We start from the raw sequence: 18,768 nt of genomic DNA, 5'->3' as shown, positions 1-18,768 counted from the left end.
GGCATGTACGGCGGTGCGACTTATCCGCGATGTACGCAAGGCCAGTCGGTTCGGGCCGCCGCGTCTATGGCGAGAGTACGCACACTAACTTACGCGCAAGCAAGTCCGCCTGAAGAATATTTTATCGACATGTAGTCGACACATACTTAGCGTGATGAGAGGGGCTGAAACGTACTAGTTAAAGGTGTACTCGTGATAGGTTGTACTCGTGATAGGTACATAAGCCAATCTACTCGTCTATGCTTCAGTACTAAGAATGACCCAGTAATTTTGCCTGAACTTGCATCTTTTTTCCTGCCCCGAGGACAAGAGAAATCTACGTAGTCAGTGATTGTACAGTTGTCACTAGATGCCCAAAAATACCAATTCCGACCCCAACTGTTCATACCTCAGTACATTGATCATGTACCTACAGAATAAAAGTATCAATGCTCAAGTAGAATATACGAACAACCTATCATTGACATGATTCAGTGTTGTCGTGTGGCAATAATAAGCTATGGCCTTTTGGAGTCAGCCAACTCATAGTGAATTTAAGGTAGTGCGGGCTGTGTGGACTGACACTGGTTTGGGAAGGGATTTTTTATGCAATATGCAACGTTCATGTGACAGAAACCATCACTTGGAATTCGAACGGGTGCCCTTTTATTCGTAGGAACAGCCAAAGACGAGTCCAATTACTTATTGGCATGACTATAAGCCCACGACTAACAGCAACACCCCCCTCATCCAATGCAACAGCCCCACCCCCTCATTTTGTGCCTTTGTCTTCCCTTCCAGCGGAATGTCTCGCCATCTCTTGCTCTTGCATCTCATCTTTTATGTATCATCAGTGTCTTCGGTACATCCGCTGTATCATATCTGCATACCTGCCACCGATTCATCGAACCCGAAAAGGAAAATCCAAATGCTTATCAGGTAATAACTTTGATTCGTGCTTATACCAGTAAGCCGGTTGGCCATAGCCAAAGGTTCTACGCCTCTTTAGCTTTTTCTATCTCCGTACCTGCTATCATATCAGTTGTTCAGATTTCTCACACTCACCATACCGCCTTGAGTGTGTATGTATATGTACGTACACGTAGCCCAAATCTTCGTCTATCAACTAAGCAAACTTCCTCCTCTCTTCCAATTATCGATTAGTTCTTTGATTTCACTGGGGTCATTCTACGATAGTCTGTAAAGCTCAATCTCACAACTCAGATTATTCCTTGTCAAAAAACATCAGCTACTTTTTTATACCGATCCAAGATCCAAATAGAAACCTACCATTGGGACACGATAGATTGAAGCAAGAACTAAGGGTTTATAGGATATGTTGTTGTTGTCCGAGCAAGTTACGAGTAGTTTAAGATCGGCAGCAGCACGTAACTCAAAATCCCACTGAATGTTGTACGGAGATGAGTGACGCATAGGAGTAGACCAGCCGTGTACCTCAACGCTAAAAAGTAGTTATGCTATTACCAAAACCAGTCTTGTCAATGCCATAAACTTGTCCGTGACTTTTAAAAGGAATGATACTTTCTTAGTTGTTCCACTAGAGTTGTCTGTCATATTTCACAGCAGAAAATTCCGCACCTTTAAAGATGTATTGGACGAGTGATAGTTTGTGATTATGTCGATCCGCTTAAGTAGGCCGTTTCAATTTTGCCAAGACCTACACCAAGGGCTAATTGCAAACATGAGAAAGAAGTAATTATATGGGAAGGTATCATAAGATTGTGAACGCATCGCTGGCTGGTCCTAGATCACAGAGCATCACCCGGAAAGTACATGTAGTACTGGTGCGAGTGTCAGCCTAGGCCCCAAGCGGAATTCGGTGTGAAGCGGCAAGGGCAAGAGGCGTGATGCTCTAGAATGAAAGGGCGGGTGCGGCGGGGGGTTCGAACCTATGTAATCCCAAGTGACGCATGATGCGATGAGGCGTTTTGGAGGGGCTCTGCACCCATGTTTGCGGAACAGAAAGATGGCGTACCCTGTAAAGCTTGGTGATTATGGCGATGGTCGGCTACTCCGCTTTAGGAAGGAAGGCATCTCGCCAAACATCTCTTCTTCCCTCTCTCTTTTTTTTTTTTTTTTTTAGCGACGACAAGCATCTTGAAGCGAAAAGGGGGTTGCTTACATGTGTCCAGGGCAGACCTACGGTTATCTCAACCGAGCGATTGAGACAAAGTCTCTCTTAGCTAGGTTGTAGGGAAACTGTGTGGCCATGAATAGGTACATACATGTACTATATTCAACCCTCCTCCTGGTCCCGCTGATTTGGAGAGAGTCAATTCTAAATCCTGGGGTTGCTGAAGTCATGAAATCCAACTCACTCACTATGGTTAAGTTCTTAATAAAGAAGTTCTTATTGAGAGATACGCAGTTTCCATAACACAACTGAATGAATCTCACTGGATGATTCCACCAATAATTCTTGACGAAACGGCGTTGTTTGCAATTGTAGCATTTTCCATCGCTCCCCAGAGTGTCCTCTGCGTTGTTCTCATAATGTCTTTTGACGTGGAATATAAGTGAGGTCTTGTGCAGAGCCCTTTTCTGAACCCCTATGTAGATCATGTTTGTGCTATTGTTGACTCTATCAACCAATGGTAATCGTCGTATCACAACATCGACTGGTCCGATGACATTTCTCTTACCGTGTTACATGCTGGTTTAATGCAGTAACCGCAACTCAGCCAACATTTCTTGATTGAATTAATAGTAGTTGGATTATCACTACTATAGAATGAGAAAGTAGTTTAATGTTTGGCTGCTGCTCATAGGCGTAAGGCATACGGCACGGGTATGGGTTGCAAAGCCACAACCTCTCGTTACTTGTGCAAAGTCGTAATGTTGATGCCCAGTAATTCTTGTACCTACTTCAGCTAGACTTCTCTAGCCGTGAAGCCATTTGGATGGTGTTCCTCCGGCGAACAACTATGTACCTCGAATATGCCATGCGACCACGGGGCTACATGCACTTTCTCGGGAAGAAAGGGAAAAGAAAAAAAAAAGGATCTCCAACTTTGGTAGGCAAAGTGACGAAGTATGTAGCCAGATGTCCTCATCGGAATCATCGCAGGCAACTAAACTCGTTGGACAGAATTCATAAGATGATTTTTATAGCCTTGACACCCCACCAATTGAAAAGTGCCTATATCGTTTCCCAATTTGGCGTATTAACTAAAAACAATCCGGCGATAGGTGTGTAGAACAACATTTGGCTGTTTATTAACCTCCTGTCGTTCCCTATTGGGGTGAAGTGTGTATTGCTCCTGCCAATTGATGTTCAACTGAACCAATCAAGTCAAGGCAGCTAAACTTAGGCGCCCTGTCAACGGTTGTTTAAACCTATTGGGCTTAGTTTTGTGCGAGGCCATCAACGAGCGAACAGGGTTGGGCGCTTCCATTCAAATTTAGAAACCACACCGGGAAGCCCATCTCTGGCTGATCTCAGTGTCTGTAGAGTACCTACAATGGGAATTAAGCTGTGCCATGTGTGTGCTCACATCATAAAGAGGCCTTCCCCACCATGGGCACCTATGATGGTAGATTTTCGAGATACTATTTTTCTTCGAATATTCAGAGTTGATCTCGAACGAACGAGCCTCCTTTCGGCTGCTCTGGGATCAATTGTTTGGGCCGGAGATCTAAACAATATTGCGATATCGACTCCCAGTTACGACTACTTCGTTCAATTGCAACTACGACGCATTTAACCGTGTCTTTGAAGCGTAGGAAAGGTACACTGGGCATCAGCGAGGAGAGTATTCAAGGAAAGCGGCCAGTTTTTATTACCTGTGCCTAGTGCAGCTGGAGATTGTTAGGGTTGGTGGATTGCAAGGTCGACGGCATAGACAACACACCGTAGGAATCGACGACACTCAGTTGTTTAGGCCGTTTTAGTGAATAGTCAAAGGTATATTTAACACCCATTTATTCGTTGCCCTGGGCAGGGATGTGAGGCTGGGCCGAGGCTATCCAGTTTGGTTCGAATGGAAATGATTATTTCAATCAGAAAAAGCGGCTTGAACCTCAGTTGTGTTTACTTAAAAATGTCTTCTAACTGGACAATTTTGACCTGCTTAGGTTATGTCGCCCTCATTACCAAAATCATCATTTGTATTCGTCATTCTTTTCACGATATCCTGCCTCGTCCCATTCACAACAGCCCTGCCTGGAGGATTGCGACCGCGGGAGATACTACCAGATTTTCTCTCCTTTATTCCAAGCTGTGCGGTAAAATGCACATCAAGGAAAATTGCCGATGTGGATTGCCAGGATAATAGTCAAGCATGTCTCTGCAACTCACCGGGGTTTCAAGACTCTCTCTGGGAATGCATCGACGGGGACTGTGGTGGTCCAAGATCACAAGCGCACGATGAATCTGAGAGTACGGTTAAGAGTCTGTGCAAGTCAAGAGACTCGATGACCGAGACTTCTACTAGCTCAACGTCGTCGCAGACACCGACCTCCGCCACGGGTTCCCCCGAATCAGCGGCTGAGACTTCAACAGCTTCGAGATCTTCCCAAGAGGCTTCCCCTACAGCCCAGATCTCAATAACTCCTACAGCTGCAGCTGATGGACCCCTTACTGAGGATACCACTGTCTCCGATGGTGCCACTGCTTCCGCGAGTACGGCTGTAATTAAGAAAGAAAAACTCAAGTTGTCGACCCCGGCAATTGTTGGGATTTCCATCGGTGCCTTCTGCTTAACAGCAGCAGTGATTGGGGCATGTGTCTTTTGTATATGCAGAAAGAACCATAGAAAACAGGCCCAGTCGCTCGAGCCCCATGCTCCTCGCGGCGGAGCTGCCATTAGTGGCGACAAGGAGAATACCGGATATGGCGGATGGATTTCCATAGACCACAGCAACAATACCGGTGGCTATTACTCAAATCATGGGGTGACACCGATCAACACAGACGTGGCGAACGAGAAGCCTAATGCTCATAATGGCCTGAATATCTCTCCCGTCTCCCCAGTCAGCCCCACAATCTTTCGAGGATTCGAATTTGGGGAGTCTATACAGCAACGAGGCCAGCCTGCTGGATCGCAGAAAATTATGGAAAACCCACATCAGTTTATGCCACCAGAAATGATATACACACCTCCGAGCCCCATCGGATCTGTGGACCGAACATCAGATTCAGTCATCTTGCCCTCACCTGCCCAGAATAGAATACACTCCTCGAACTTCTCTGTCCATTCTTACGACGGTTATCCAGGCATAGCAATTTCCACAGATTCCCCGGAGGATTTCCAGATGTCTTCACAACACCACACGTGCTCCTCAACTACTGAGAAGCGTTCTGATCATCCTAGTGATCCGCTCATCTCAGCAGCCACTCCACCAAAATATACTCCATCGCCTCCAGTATCGGAAAGCTCCGCCAGTATCAGGTCATCAATACACTCAACTCAGGGACCGCCGACTACGGGTATCTCTCGATCGGATACACTGGCGTGGAGGCGAGAGCTGGACGAGGCAGCAGGACGCGCATTAACGCGTGTGCTGCATTCTGAACAGAGCATCAACGAGGAGATGGATGAGGCGAAGCGACGGAAAAGCAGTATCCCAGGTCTGAATAGGTTCTCCAGGCGGCTGAGCCGAGACCACAGGGCGGACGAGGAGAACAGCTTGGTCGGAGGCGAAAAAAGTACAGGTTTTTGGGGCGGTTTTGGTTACAAGGGCAGCCGTATAAGTCGTACAAGTCCTGCCAAAAATTCGGGGTTCATGGGCAGACGTTCGAACAGTAATGCTAGTGGGGGTAGCAAACGTTCAATAATTCCAGAAAGAGGGGGACGCATTAATTAATAATGCGAATAATGCAACTGTAAATGATAATGTTCCTGTATTCATCAGTATTTCTGTACATTGAGCGTGAACACTTGTAAGATAGAACGATAGAGGGGTCTGAAGAATTATTACATATGAGCTATTATCTTACCACATGAGATTATCTCACAACCGTTGTTTTCATTGTATTTTGAGCCTCAGCTACACTTTTTTTGCTTTTGTTAGGTTGTGAAACATTAATTGGTTGTGGCAATAACGTATTCTTGCATGTTTATCAACGCGTATGACTGCGCCTTCCAAACATCTGCCTGATGATGGAATACCACAGATACCTTTGTTTCGCAGGCTGAGTCAAAACATTGGCGGTTATATTGGTGATGAAATCCAGATGGCGATGAGATGGTGGGTGGAGGGAGGTGCAGAATTTCAGTCACTGCTGCCTGCGGTAATGCCTCCCGCGTCAGAATCTAAAGTGAATTGTGCCCATCGAATCTTTTCTATTTTCATCCAATCAAAAGCTATTGGCCGTTAAATTTTTTGTTCTCAGAAACGGTAAGTACATTGTAATGACGCACATTCTGTACCCTGCGCGGCAACACTGCTGTTGAATACATGTACTTAACCCATCTATCAGTACATATATAGCTTAGATATAAACATTATGCAACCTGCATCTCAGAACCCGATGGGTTCGCATCGGCTGAATCATTGTCAGTTTTGAGCGAAAGTCTAACCCTTTTCAATCCGTAGAATGTATCAGGAGAAAATTCGATATCTATTCTAGAAACTCAACCAGCATAACCGGAATCAGGGCCGTATCATATCGCGTGTGAAGCGAGTGGTGTCAGGCGTTTTTTATACAGTAAGACAAATTGTTGAATCTACCGTGTCAAGTCAAATCTGTCGGTACGTCCGAGCCTGATGATATGCACACCGTTTTCTACATAGCTGCACACCATTGAAGTTTACACTCCTGTTTTGGACGAAATACATAGCTACATGATGGTTCGTTCCATTCATTTACTTGTGAAGAAAACTTCACCATCATTATTTTTTCAGAAGAAAAAAGTTTCGATGCAGGTTGGCCATGGTGGTTTCTCACCGCTCTATGCCACGTCTCTCTTATACCGTGTATACTGCTGATGCTCACCCCCGCTTGGTTTCTATGGGGTAGCACATTCCGAGTCAGTATGTGCGATCTTAGCTAGGGGCGCTGTTTATCCAGTCCCTGGAGTAAAAAAAAAAAAAAAAAAAAAAAAAGAGTGAGGCTGCTAGCTGCGCAGTGTAATGCCTAGAGAAGTTACGCTCAGTTACCCGCGATATTCGGATTCCGTCTCGTGAGTTATGTATGCATCCACAAAATCCTAAGTATGTGCATCGACTCTCTTGAATCGAAGGAATGGTATGAGAGTACGTATGTACGTGTTCGGTCGAGAAAGGGAAAAAAAGTAATTTACAAATGGTTTTGTAGGTATGTACCCCTTTAACTTTCTAAACTTTCTATAGGTGAAAGAGAGTTCAGAATCACCCTGACCGACGCTAGTGCAGCTGAGCTACTACCGCAGTAGAGCTAAGCCGTGAAACAGGAAACATCTTCTCTCCTTTAAAGCCTTTTGAGTGACCCCTTGAATCAATTGCTTTCATCAGACTTCTTTTCATTCTCAGCATCACACAAGGATCAGAGCGTACGTATTCTTCCTTTACAACGTCTCTTCTTCACCTTGCCTACTCCCGTTTAGCCTTTCCTGGCTGAAATCTCCCCTAGGGATCATCCTGATAGTGGTTCACAAACAAGCCCTATCATCGAATTCACGGCCATAATCGCCAGTTAGCCAGTAATGGGAAAGGCCCTAAAAGCTCCGCTTACAGAAACAATGGCCAGCGCCACTGCTATGACTCCCGAAGCTACTCAACTTTTTGCGCTCTATCAAGAGAAGCAAGATAATCTTGCTATGGAGTTCAAACGAGCTTTGGCAAATTTGACCGGAACGTCCCTGCCATCAGAGCCACGGAAGGAAATCGTGAGAGATGTGCAAGACTCAAGCTCAAATCTATCGGATTCCGAGGATTGCAGTAACAACGATGAAACGGATGGCCATGGAGACTCATCTTCATCGGATGAAGATCCACCATTGCCACCAGCAGCGGATCCAAGTAATCCTTTGTCTCCTTCTGAGCTTGCCAGGCTAGCGAAGGGAGGTAGGCGATCACGGAAAAACGAATCTTCTAATCTAAATGCCAAAAAGAGGTCCAAGTCAACAAACGGGGTAGCAAAGAAAAAGCTAGAGATAAACGGCATTACCACTAACGGGGTGAAAAATGGAGCGAACGGAGTCGCAAATCTATTGCCGAACAGAGGAAACCTTAACTCGTACTCTGGACCACCTCTATCACCTGGTTCTGTGATGGGAATGAAGTCCGATGGATCGATGGTAAATGGAGATGTCGCAGATAATGAGAAGAAAGCGCGGGTAAGGGCCAGCAAGATGGAGTTCAAGAGGCTTGATGAAGTGTATGTGTTTAATTCCAGATCACAACCACCATTCCAATATATACCCAATTTTAAGTTTTAAAAAAACGAATGACTGAGCTAACCTCTAAATACTCTCTTAGATACAATAAGGCGATACATGACTTTTATCTTGCTGAATCTTCAACATCACCTTCGGCAAAGGATGATAAATGGGAAGAATATATCTTTGTTGTACGACGAAGATTTGGTATCTACCTCTTTATATTGACTTGTATCACGTCCCAATTAATGCTAACTGTGAAACATCGAGAGTAGACTATCAAAACAAATTCCTAAAATCTTATGTTGATATAAAAAGTGTTGATCTCCGTGATGTTCTGAGAGAAGTTCTGAAGGATGTCTCCGGTATTGGTTTGAGGGAAGATAAACCTACAGTAGGTGCCCATAAGATGAATTCAAGAGAATCGACGCATTTTCCATGACTTTCTTCCTGGAACATTTCTTCTGTTTCAGATTTCTAACTGAGATAATTGTTGTTTTAGATTGAACCCAGTCTTCTATTCAATTACCTCCCCCAATTGGAAGCCGAGCTTATTAAGGAAAGAAATCGTACGGAGAAAGAACAGAACAAAACTCTTATTCAGCACCTTACAATACTCACCAAATACATCGAATCAGACTATGCCCCAACTGTCAAAAGACTTTATCCGCTTCTCCAACACCAGGAGATAACATTTGATCTACTATGGGCACTCTTCTTGCCTAATACACTGGTACATACTACATGTGCTGGTTCTAACGAGTCTCGGTGTCTCAAATTGGACTGGGGTGAGCAGAAGGAGAGCCTTGAAAGAGGCAAATTCTTTCAACTTGATTGCCATTACATTGACTATGATGGTAAAACCTTTGGAAAAGCAAACGCTGTGCTTGAAATTGAGGAGTTCAGGGGTGCACGGAGAATCGATAGCCTCGGGGTTTTCCCCTTGGCATATCATGATGAGGAGGAAAAGATTCGAGAGAAGCTTATTGAGCGAGGAAGGAAGTTTTTGTCTCTTAAGGGGATGCACTACAAGTTCTATAAGGGACTAGCATTCTTCAAGAGGAAGAAGGGAGTGGTCAGGCTCAATGTGCACGGGCGTGTCATGATCGACCCCAGCACTTTTAGAAGGATCAATCCTAACTATCGGATGAGTCCCGTCAAGGAGACACTTCACTCTTCTACAAACTCTCTGGGAAACGATGATGATTCCGAAAATGAGAATGACGATGACGACGATTATTGTGGTGGAGGTCGGGATGACGACGAAGAGGCAGAGATCAACACCCCCAACAACAATGTCAAGTCGAAACCAAACCCGGAAGCAGTTCTCAAGCGTGCTCTTTTAGGAAAGCCACAAAGATCCTATATTACTGGCCCTGATGGGAAGTTAAATCTAAAATTACTTGGGGGGGTTGCCGATATGGCTGCAGCAAAGAAAAAGCTGCAGGAAAACGGCAAAGTGAATGAAAAGCAAGGACTCAAGGAAGATTTAATCCCGGAAGAAATGACAGAGGAGGAGCTGCTACTTTGCTCACCGACAGTTTTGGGATTTAGCTTTGGAGATAAATTATGGGGTCAGTTTAGTTTTCCTCGTTACGTCAAAATCTATCATACTAACTCTATATAGCGGAATTTGCGGTGGACCGTATCATGGAAATTGAGTTCAATAATGATGCATTCGACAGCCTTGTACTTCCAGAGGCACAAAAGACAATTGTAAGGGCGCTTGTGGAAAGTCACACTGGAAATAAAGACTCCAAGGTTACTTTCGACGATGTTATCAAAGGAAAGGGCAAGGGCTTGGTAGCAGTGCTACAGTAAGTTACATGTTCTATGAAAATTACTTCTAATTCTAACTCGATCTTAGTGGACGGCCTGGTGTTGGGAAAACACTGACCGCCGAAGGCATTTCGGAGTTCCTGAAAAGACCCCTGTATATGGTAAGTTATTCTTTACTAATCAAATCGCGACCAGAGACTCATACTAACGTTTTTAGGTTGGTGCTGGTGAGTTGGGTACCGATCCTCGAACCCTTGAAACTCAGCTTTCCCGGATCCTGGACATAGCACACGTTTGGGGCGCCGTCCTCTTGTTGGACGAGGCAGATGTTTTTCTTGAACGCAGATCAGTTCACGACTTACACCGGAACGCATTGGTCTCTGTTTTTCTTAGGCTGTTGGAGTATTTCCAGGGAATCTTATTCCTAACAACAAATCGTGTCGAGACTTTCGACGAAGCTTTCCAGAGCAGAATTCATATTGCGTTAAGATATAATGACCTTGACAAGAAGGCAAAGAGGGTCATTTGGAAAACATTCCTAGAAATGGTGGCGAAAGGGGAATGTTTACCAGGCGATACCCCTAGACAGATCGTCTCAAAGGAAGAGTTGGAAGGACTGGCAAGAAGACAACTGAACGGCAGACAGGTAACGATTCTCCGACAAACCAATACCCGCTACCGAGCTTCCCTAATACTGACATTATACGCGTTCACTTTGCAGATCAAGAACACTGTACGAACAGCACAAGCTCTTGCAGTTAATAAGAACGAAAACTTGTCTATGGAACATCTGAACTTGGTTCTTGCTGTGACTGAAGGGTTCGAACATGACCTAAAGGGTACCGGACAAATCGAGAGTAAGAATCACCTGATAAAAAAACGCGGCAGTGAAAAACTCACTAACAGTTACTGAATGGCAGGCATGATGTCTTATGCATGAAACTGTTTAGAGGTTGATCATAAGTGGTGAATCAGGCTCGCAAATTAGGCGAAATGCAAAAAGCCGTGTCTCAGTCAGGACGCCAGGCTCGTTTGTATTACTTTTTACTTTTTTCTTTTTTTCTTCATGCTTGTTTCACGGTTGTGGAACAATGGTGATCACTGTAGGGGTCTTTGTGTTTGTAGGTTCAACAGGAGTACGGAAATTGGGTGTTTTAAAAGACAGATAGAAAGAAAAGTTGAATTCGAGTGTTTACTCTATTCTCATTGGGTTTAGTTAGATTGTCTAATTATCAAGTATCAGATATATACTAAATAGTTAAGCGTGTGTACCTACCTGATGTTCCAAGACAACTTTTGTAGTGATTACTATTCCGTCTGCAGCTATTCCCTGTTTTCGGAGTATTTAAAGACATGTACCGTACCTGTACCGTCATGAGTAGATACTTTTGGTACTTTGTCCGCAACATCGTACCTGAGACACGCGAAGTGGCCGATTCGATAATGTTAGCAACTCGATGATGAAATCAAATGATCAGCAAATTCCCCGCTCAGGGACTTGACCGGTCTTATTAGCGTATTGATACGTGTCTGGCACGTGGTATTCAGCTCACTCGACCGCACAGTACTTGTAGCTACCATATTCTCCTAATCATAAAAGTAAGATTCCCTACCCATTTACATCCTCATCATAGGCCATACTGTCAACGTCTGACTTTTTGTCTTTGACCTTCCAGCACATTTCTCATTATGTTCGTAAACAATCTCGTCATTTTTCTCGCAGCGCTTCCAGCCATTGTAGTCTCGTCGCCAGCAGGCCTCCACGATAGCGACTACGGGAATGGCGGGAGGTATGGCTTCAAGAGCTGTAAAGATAGGGGGGTTAGGCCCGGCAAGGTTAGCTGTATCAATGTAGGGTTTCCTGTTTATCGATGCTTCCAATTCCCTATCGCTAACTCCATCTCTAGTTTGATTCAATCGAAACCAATGCCACCACGGGGATGGCAACTGTTCCAAAAGACTACACAGGGTTAACGTTCGACCCGCAATGGTCAGTCATCAACGTTACGGCTTCTAAGGGAAAACTGCCCTCTAGAAACCAACACTCCGCAGTATCTAAGCCAAATGCTCTCATTGGGTCGAAGTACAATCCTGATGACAAGGGAGACCAATCCCCGGCAAGCTTCGGTGTAAAAGATGGAACATTTGATTTATTTGGGTTCTACGTTCAACCTATGGCAAGTCCACCTCCAGGTGTGTCTGTTCATGTCGTTGGGTATCCAGCCGACGAGAAGGAGGAACCTTTTAAGTACAGAACCAGTCCATATCTTACTGGAACATACATATACTGATTTATTTAAAGGTATTCTTTGGAATTTCCTGATGGTGTGGATACGCCAATATACTTCGATACACACCGGATGGCAGGCCCAAAACTCTGGAATGGGCTGAAGAAGGCCGAAATCTGGAGTACATATGGTGACGGCATTGATTGGGAGTTCTTTGTGGATGATATCTGGATTCGGTGAGATCACTCCGAATACCCCATCCAGACATGCATAAATCTAATCATACTATAACCACAGATGGGGAAACGAGACGGAGTCTACACTCACAGCCCAGAACAACGAGGAATTGAGATAAGGCCTCTATCTGATGGACCACATGGCTTTCTTCTAAATCTTCCCAGTTCTGGTTTCGTTGTAAGGGGTATATGTACACGTCAGCTTGTTCCAACTAGCTGTTATAACTTCCTAGCTGAATATAAACGATTTGACGGCTTAGCAATGAAATTTGGCCACAGGAGCCTAGTCAGTCGTGACGTGATGGTTAAAACTGCCGTTTCACAAGTCATCACTCGATGGAATTGGTGACATTTAAAACATCAGTGACGCCATACCTGCATCATTTCCTGCACAGTACCTTCACGGAGCAGTCTCTGACAATTTCAGTCTGATACCAACTGTGTGTTGATATCAAGTCTATTGTCTTGAGCTGAAGATATTGGCAACAACTATAAAATCCCTTCTCAATCCCAGCTGGAGGACTGTGAGTGGAATACATTGGTCCAATAAGTTCATCTCTTAGGCGAAATGAACACGATGCATCAGTTGTGAATCTCGAGTGTCGTTACGTGAGCGCAACACTCAATCGTCGAATCAATGTGGCGAGTATTTCTTTTTTGCTTCCAACTGCCACAAGAACTGAAGTAAGGCGCGACAGTATTCACACTCATTCTGAGTAGCTATATGGGTGCCATAGCAGGTTTCCTATCACTTTTTGGCTCACAAGCAAGAACCTCAAACTTATAATAATCACTAAGACGTTGTCCCATCCAGTAGAAACAGATCTCAGTCCGGATTGGGTAATATACTCCCCTGGCATTGCGTTTGAGGAATCTTGGGTTACACTAACAACCTTCTAGATACCATTTGTATATCACCTCCGCCAGTAAGAACACGTTATGTATACAGAACTTGGAAGTGCTCTGTGTAGAGGACAACGTGGATACAATGATGTCAAAACCACAGTAAGCTACAAGTATCCTCAACTGAATAATACATATACATGTAACCTAGATAGCACCCATGTATGTACATACTTCTACTCTATGTAGGTACAGTTGATGATGACTTGTATACCATGTATGTACATACTACCCCTGATACGTATACACTCAGTGAGTGTACGTGTGAGCACTGAATATCGACCCAATACAAGAGAAATAAAATAGTCCGCAGCGCAGAAAAAACTAATACTCAGGCTTCTCCTTCCCGTCTTCAACAATGTCAAAGAAATAACGTCGAGGGTATCAGGCAGCTCATCGGACGTATTTTGGAATTGGTCGACCGGCAAGTACTCATTAGACCCATGGTAAATGTACGGTACTGTGGCACTCGCTTCCAGTTATCCCTTAGAACACGAGTGCGCGTCGGTGATGTATCGAGATCGATTGCCGCAGGGAATCTAATTGACGGGTCTCAATCCATAAGAAATCCTGGTAACATGGACCGTGTATTGATGGAAAAAATGGTAACTACAAAACTAATATGTTCATTTGCCAAAGGCGTTTTCAAATCGTTGGAGCAGAATTTTATCTGCAGACCTGGCTAGGCCATCCTTTCCCCCCCCGCCTTCACCAATCATCTGGTGCCTATCACACCACATTCAGCATCCATAAACCAACTTTATAATTTATCCGCTGCACATCACTTTTAAGATCATTGAACCCCGTTTCGTTGTTTTCCTGCATTGGTACAACGATGTATGTACTCGCAGCAGGTAACAAGTACCCGAAAATGCACGTCCTAATCTGCAATTTCCATTGGAGTAGAAGTCAAAAATACACCAAAAACTTGCAGCTGCATATTCGGGTACTTCATGCCTGTCGTGAGTAGTCTGTATGAACTATTAGTATTCCTGGCACGCTACGTATCATACGCAAATAGCATAGATCCTCGCCAATCGAAAATAATCAGGATGAGTGATATTCCCTGTCTGTGCCCATGGTATCGGTAAGGCTGGATGGACGCGGCATGTATGTACAGCCACTCTGCAAAAGTGTTCGTGATTCCGATTTCGGAGTGAGACATTTCTCCATGGGTAACCGTGGCGGGCCATCAAAAAAACCCCAAGAGAAGACTTTCCCAGTGATCAATGGCACCCGGAATCAATGAAGAATAAGATCAATGGTCTATCTTCTTTTATATATAGTCACGAACTATATTATATATTTTTCGTTGTTTTAAATCTCAACATTAATTAATAACATCAACGTTACGGGTGCGCCACACTGCGCACTGACATTAAAACTAAATCACGAACACTTTTGATGAGTGGCTGTACTATGTAAGTTGTTCCGAACATGACCGTACCGCCGTGGTTTTAAACTATCGGTAAACCAGAACTTGCGACCGAAACGAGAAAAAACAAAGATAATCCGATGACTGGAAAGCCGATGTCGGTGCACAGATCACCGTGCGAACTCTAATGCAACGTGATGCATGAGACGTTACTCTCTTGAGAATGTTGCTATCTAATTCGATCAGAAGGGGGATCAGAAATGAATTCGCTTCGGATCAATAATGACCAGCCAGCTGCAGTCTATCATCGCATTCTAAACAAAACACAAGTCTCCATTGACAAGACGCCTATTCCGGTTACACAGAAGCTGTGTATACCTACTACTGAGTTTCCGGGCAACGTATGCATTCCAAGCAAGTCTAACCCCCACCGACATATCGCTTCTCGGAAAATACAAGACAAAACTCAGGCATGCTCCCGATGTTTAATAGCGCCAGCAAATTGTTTATTATAAATCTTTTTCGAGAAAAGCAAGACTTCGTTTTATATTTCCACAAACTAATTATCTTGTACACAACCGATCATAATCGACAGAATCCCCAAAAATAAGAAAAGAAGTTATTCACAGTATTATTCTAGTACATTGTCTCGCCGGCTCTGATTACCATGTTTCATTTTCCGGATGTTCTTCTCTGGCTTCCCTTCTCTTGTTTTAGGGAACGATTTAAGTAATGAACTCAGTGATTTTAATTATGTAGGTTAGATCTGTACGATTATAGGTATACTGTACAAATCATAAAGTCCCTTGCATTGTTCCCCTAGCTTGGCCCCCAAACTCAACTCGCACTGACCCCAATAATGCCCCAATTGTTGTATCAAGTCTCCTTATACAGTCGAAGTTCCTAGTGCATAAACTAAAGTCGAGCGAAAGATACATGTATGTACGTATCTATCATGATCCACTACACCATCCGCGGGTAATGCATTAATGAAGACTGTACTAGTATTTTAGCCTCAGATCTTTATACGGGGACGCGATGAAGCCTAGAGAGAAGGGCAGTTCGTTATTAACAGCAATGAAGAAAATCCCGGCTCGTCCTCCTTTGGCCAGATCTAGAAATCCGGTCGGTGGGGATACTGTTAGGGTATGCATGTGTATGTACCCGCTCATCTACGCTTCACCCCTCCATCTATAAAGCCAGTAAAACGAGTCCATCTTCTCCGCCCTAGCTATAGACCAGTTCTTAACTTCATCAACGGCTGGAAGGATTCATTGTACCACCTGCATTGTTAGAAATCAGCGAGGATGGACAACGTACATTCCCACGAGTCGGCTGCTATTGCAAGCGTATCCGAACAGCATCCAGCGAGTACTTCAGTCCAGAAGACTAGAGCCGTGAACTCAACTACTACTCAGGCGTTAACGGCTGAGAAAGAAGTATGTGGAATCTTCGGTTTTTGCTTATTCTGCTTCTTCTTCTTCCTTACCCATTCTTCTTCCCCTTGACGTGGGTACGTGCTGAGTGATTGTCTGACCAATATGATCTATCGCATGATAGAGCGAGGACCCTAATCAATACCCATCAGACTATCTTAGTGAGAAATTGTAAATCTCATTGTAATTTGCGAAACGGAAATAAGAAGCTGTCGAGATGAACAACTGTGCATAATGGGAGCGACACGACCTCCCTCAACTCCAGTGTATTGCAATATGAATATGAAAACGCCGGTTCGTTTGGATTCTAAACTTGCCCCCCCCCCCCCCCCCTCTTCCCAACATTAAGTTTCCTTTATTTTATTCAATTTCTAACATCTTTTTGTAAGGCCGGAGATATCACCGGTCTAGAGAAGGAGGCAAATACCCCTTGCCAACCGATGAGGTTTGTCTTGGGAATGTTTTTAAAGTCATGGCAGTTAATTGATGGTCCGGACTCAATATGTGATATAGAAAGAGCACGATCGGTAAGTTATGTGCACGAGGTTTCTTTTTTTTGTTTTAATTTGTTTTTTTACTAATTCTCCGAAATGCAAATAAACGGCTAATTAATACCGTCCTTCCATAGTTTAGAAATAATACACCATATATATATGTTTACAAATGCTACAGGACAATCTACATCTAGATAGGGCACAGCAGATTCTAGGCATTGGTACTGGGACATGGATTTGGGCAATTGACGCTGCAAAGTTTAACTTCTATCTTTAATTGTATTTGATTTAAACTGCTATGAAACGATTACTAGAGGCGGGTTCTAACAAAAGCCCTCCCCACAGTAAATATCCATCTGCGGAAGTCATTGGGACGGACCTTAGTCCCATTCAACGATCGTGGTACGTGCTATTCCAATTACTTGCTGTTTAAAACTGGCTCAAGCACGAGCAGCCCTTGAAACTTACATCTTTATAGGGTGCCGCCAAACTGCAGGTTTGAAGTTGAGGAAGCAGAGAGTCCGTGGACGTTTTCAAGGGTATATCATTCCATACACGACCATTTCCGGGCCTATCAGGAGAAGTCTCCAGGCTTATCATCATGTTTCTTGATACGATCTTCTTGCTGTCTTCACAGGAATCATTCGATCTTATTCACTCTAGGCATCTGACGGGAGCTATATCGGACTGGAAGATCTATCTCCAGAAAATTTATGATTCGTTGAAATCAGGTGGTTGAGCCCAATTTGCTGAATATACTATGGACCTCAAATCAGATGATAACAGGTACGTGCCCTGTATTGCGTGGCGAACTCCCACTCAATCATCATTACATGTTCGTGCTTCACAAGTCATGGCCTAACATGTGTTTTGTATGCAGCTATCCACCTGATTGTGCCCTTCGGCAATATCTAAAACTTTTCCAAGAGGCAGTAACTCGGACTAGAAAACCCCTTGATGTAGCGGAGAAGCTCAAAGACAATCTGATTAGTGCTGGCTTTATTGAGGTTTCGAAGGAGGTGAAGAAACTGCCTTGGTCTCCTTGGTCCACAGACGAAAAGATGAAGGAACTGGGTCGGTATGCTTTGCTAAACCATGAGACGAGCCTTGAAGCATCCGGATCGGCACTCTTCACTTGTGAGCTAGGATTGAGCAAAGATGAGGCAATTCGTATATGCTCGAACGCGGTGGAGGAATTGAAAAATGGGGAAATACACGCCTATAACATGCAGTATGTCCAACCCATGAGCCCTCTCATACACATATATCCTCTGCCATATCATACACGTGAGCATTTCAGTGGCGACTCGTTCTAACGGTTCTTAAGTCATTTTATTATCGCTCGCAGGCCGTTGTAGCGAAAGGGGCTTTTGGTTGACAGGGCCTAGATCCTTGGATACGTTAATCATGCAAGGCATTCTTTTTTCTTTTTCTTTTCTTAGTCAAAATGATCCAGACTCACCAATTGCTGTACAAGTTTTAATCCCGGGCGTGTTTCAGTGCGAGGAATGATCATGAGGCATATCATGTCAATAGTTTGCATACCTTTCTCTGCTTAACCATTTTTGATTCTTTTGAAACTCGACTAGGTGTGGGTGATCGAACAAGTACATGGGGTTTCACATTTTTTGTGGATCAAGTTGTTTAGTTTGTCAATTTTTCAGCCAAGAACAACTAACCATAAACACCGTTTTCACCTACATCTGTTGTGATATTTGATCATATACTATCACTCGAAAGTCTTCAAGTTAGTTGGTGATGTACCATCAAACTCCACCGTTATTAAGATACTTGTACCTGCGCATTAATCAAGCCTTTGGGTTTTCTTGTAGAGATCTAGCCGCAAAGACATTCACACAAGTAGTTTGACACTGACAATCAATGGGAAAAAATGAATTGTTTTCTATCTACCGCATCGAACATGACTCAGAAAACAGAACACAAAAAAAAACATACCCCATCGTTAGCATATATCAATATCCTAGACCGGAGTGACATTACCTGCTCGTGTTATAAA

The 18,768-nt window shown here is 43.9% G+C and overlaps 6 protein-coding genes across 6 annotated transcripts; 3 read left to right on the top strand and 3 right to left on the bottom strand.

Moving 5' to 3' along the window:
- Window positions 1–984: 984 nt before the first annotated feature.
- H6S33_011636 (uncharacterized protein) lies at window positions 985–1,554 on the bottom strand (the record flags this gene model as incomplete). The annotated part of the gene is made up of 6 exons (XM_044843019.1): window positions 985–1,006; window positions 1,080–1,098; window positions 1,197–1,210; window positions 1,270–1,298; window positions 1,368–1,457; window positions 1,522–1,554. The coding sequence occupies 6 exons, from the start codon at window positions 1,552–1,554 to the stop codon at window positions 985–987; spliced, it is 207 nt and encodes a 68-aa protein (XP_044696404.1).
- A 454-nt stretch (window positions 1,555–2,008) lies between these two features.
- H6S33_011635 (uncharacterized protein) lies at window positions 2,009–2,562 on the bottom strand (the record flags this gene model as incomplete). Its single annotated transcript, XM_044843018.1, has 4 exons — window positions 2,009–2,062; window positions 2,123–2,139; window positions 2,242–2,257; window positions 2,323–2,562. The coding sequence occupies 4 exons, from the start codon at window positions 2,560–2,562 to the stop codon at window positions 2,009–2,011; spliced, it is 327 nt and encodes a 108-aa protein (XP_044696403.1).
- An 839-nt stretch (window positions 2,563–3,401) lies between these two features.
- H6S33_011634 (uncharacterized protein) lies at window positions 3,402–3,921 on the bottom strand (the record flags this gene model as incomplete). Its single annotated transcript, XM_044843017.1, has 5 exons — window positions 3,402–3,428; window positions 3,495–3,525; window positions 3,590–3,710; window positions 3,784–3,798; window positions 3,852–3,921. The coding sequence occupies 5 exons, from the start codon at window positions 3,919–3,921 to the stop codon at window positions 3,402–3,404; spliced, it is 264 nt and encodes an 87-aa protein (XP_044696402.1).
- A 156-nt stretch (window positions 3,922–4,077) lies between these two features.
- H6S33_011633 (uncharacterized protein) lies at window positions 4,078–5,805 on the top strand (the record flags this gene model as incomplete). Its single annotated transcript, XM_044843016.1, has 1 exon — window positions 4,078–5,805. The coding sequence occupies one exon, from the start codon at window positions 4,078–4,080 to the stop codon at window positions 5,803–5,805; it is 1,728 nt and encodes a 575-aa protein (XP_044696401.1).
- Window positions 5,806–7,661: 1,856 nt separating this feature from the next.
- Window positions 7,662–11,019, top strand: H6S33_011632 (uncharacterized protein; the record flags this gene model as incomplete). The annotated part of the gene is made up of 9 exons (XM_044843015.1): window positions 7,662–8,299; window positions 8,401–8,507; window positions 8,576–8,694; window positions 8,803–9,874; window positions 9,928–10,117; window positions 10,168–10,240; window positions 10,297–10,725; window positions 10,801–10,936; window positions 11,000–11,019. 9 exons carry the CDS (start codon window positions 7,662–7,664, stop codon window positions 11,017–11,019), a joined length of 2,784 nt encoding a protein of 927 aa, XP_044696400.1.
- A 749-nt stretch (window positions 11,020–11,768) lies between these two features.
- On the top strand, window positions 11,769–12,662 carry H6S33_011631 (uncharacterized protein; the record flags this gene model as incomplete). The annotated part of the gene is made up of 4 exons (XM_044843013.1): window positions 11,769–11,915; window positions 11,987–12,327; window positions 12,382–12,543; window positions 12,605–12,662. The coding sequence occupies 4 exons, from the start codon at window positions 11,769–11,771 to the stop codon at window positions 12,660–12,662; spliced, it is 708 nt and encodes a 235-aa protein (XP_044696399.1).
- Window positions 12,663–18,768: the final 6,106 nt, after the last annotated feature.

Source organism: Morchella sextelata (genome assembly GCF_020137385.1).
Source record: "Morchella sextelata strain SCLS chromosome Unknown scls_6, whole genome shotgun sequence".
NCBI lineage: Eukaryota > Fungi > Ascomycota > Pezizomycetes > Pezizales > Morchellaceae > Morchella > Morchella sextelata.
Note: the sequence above shows the minus strand (reverse complement) of the source record. Positions and strands in the feature narration are given on the sequence as shown.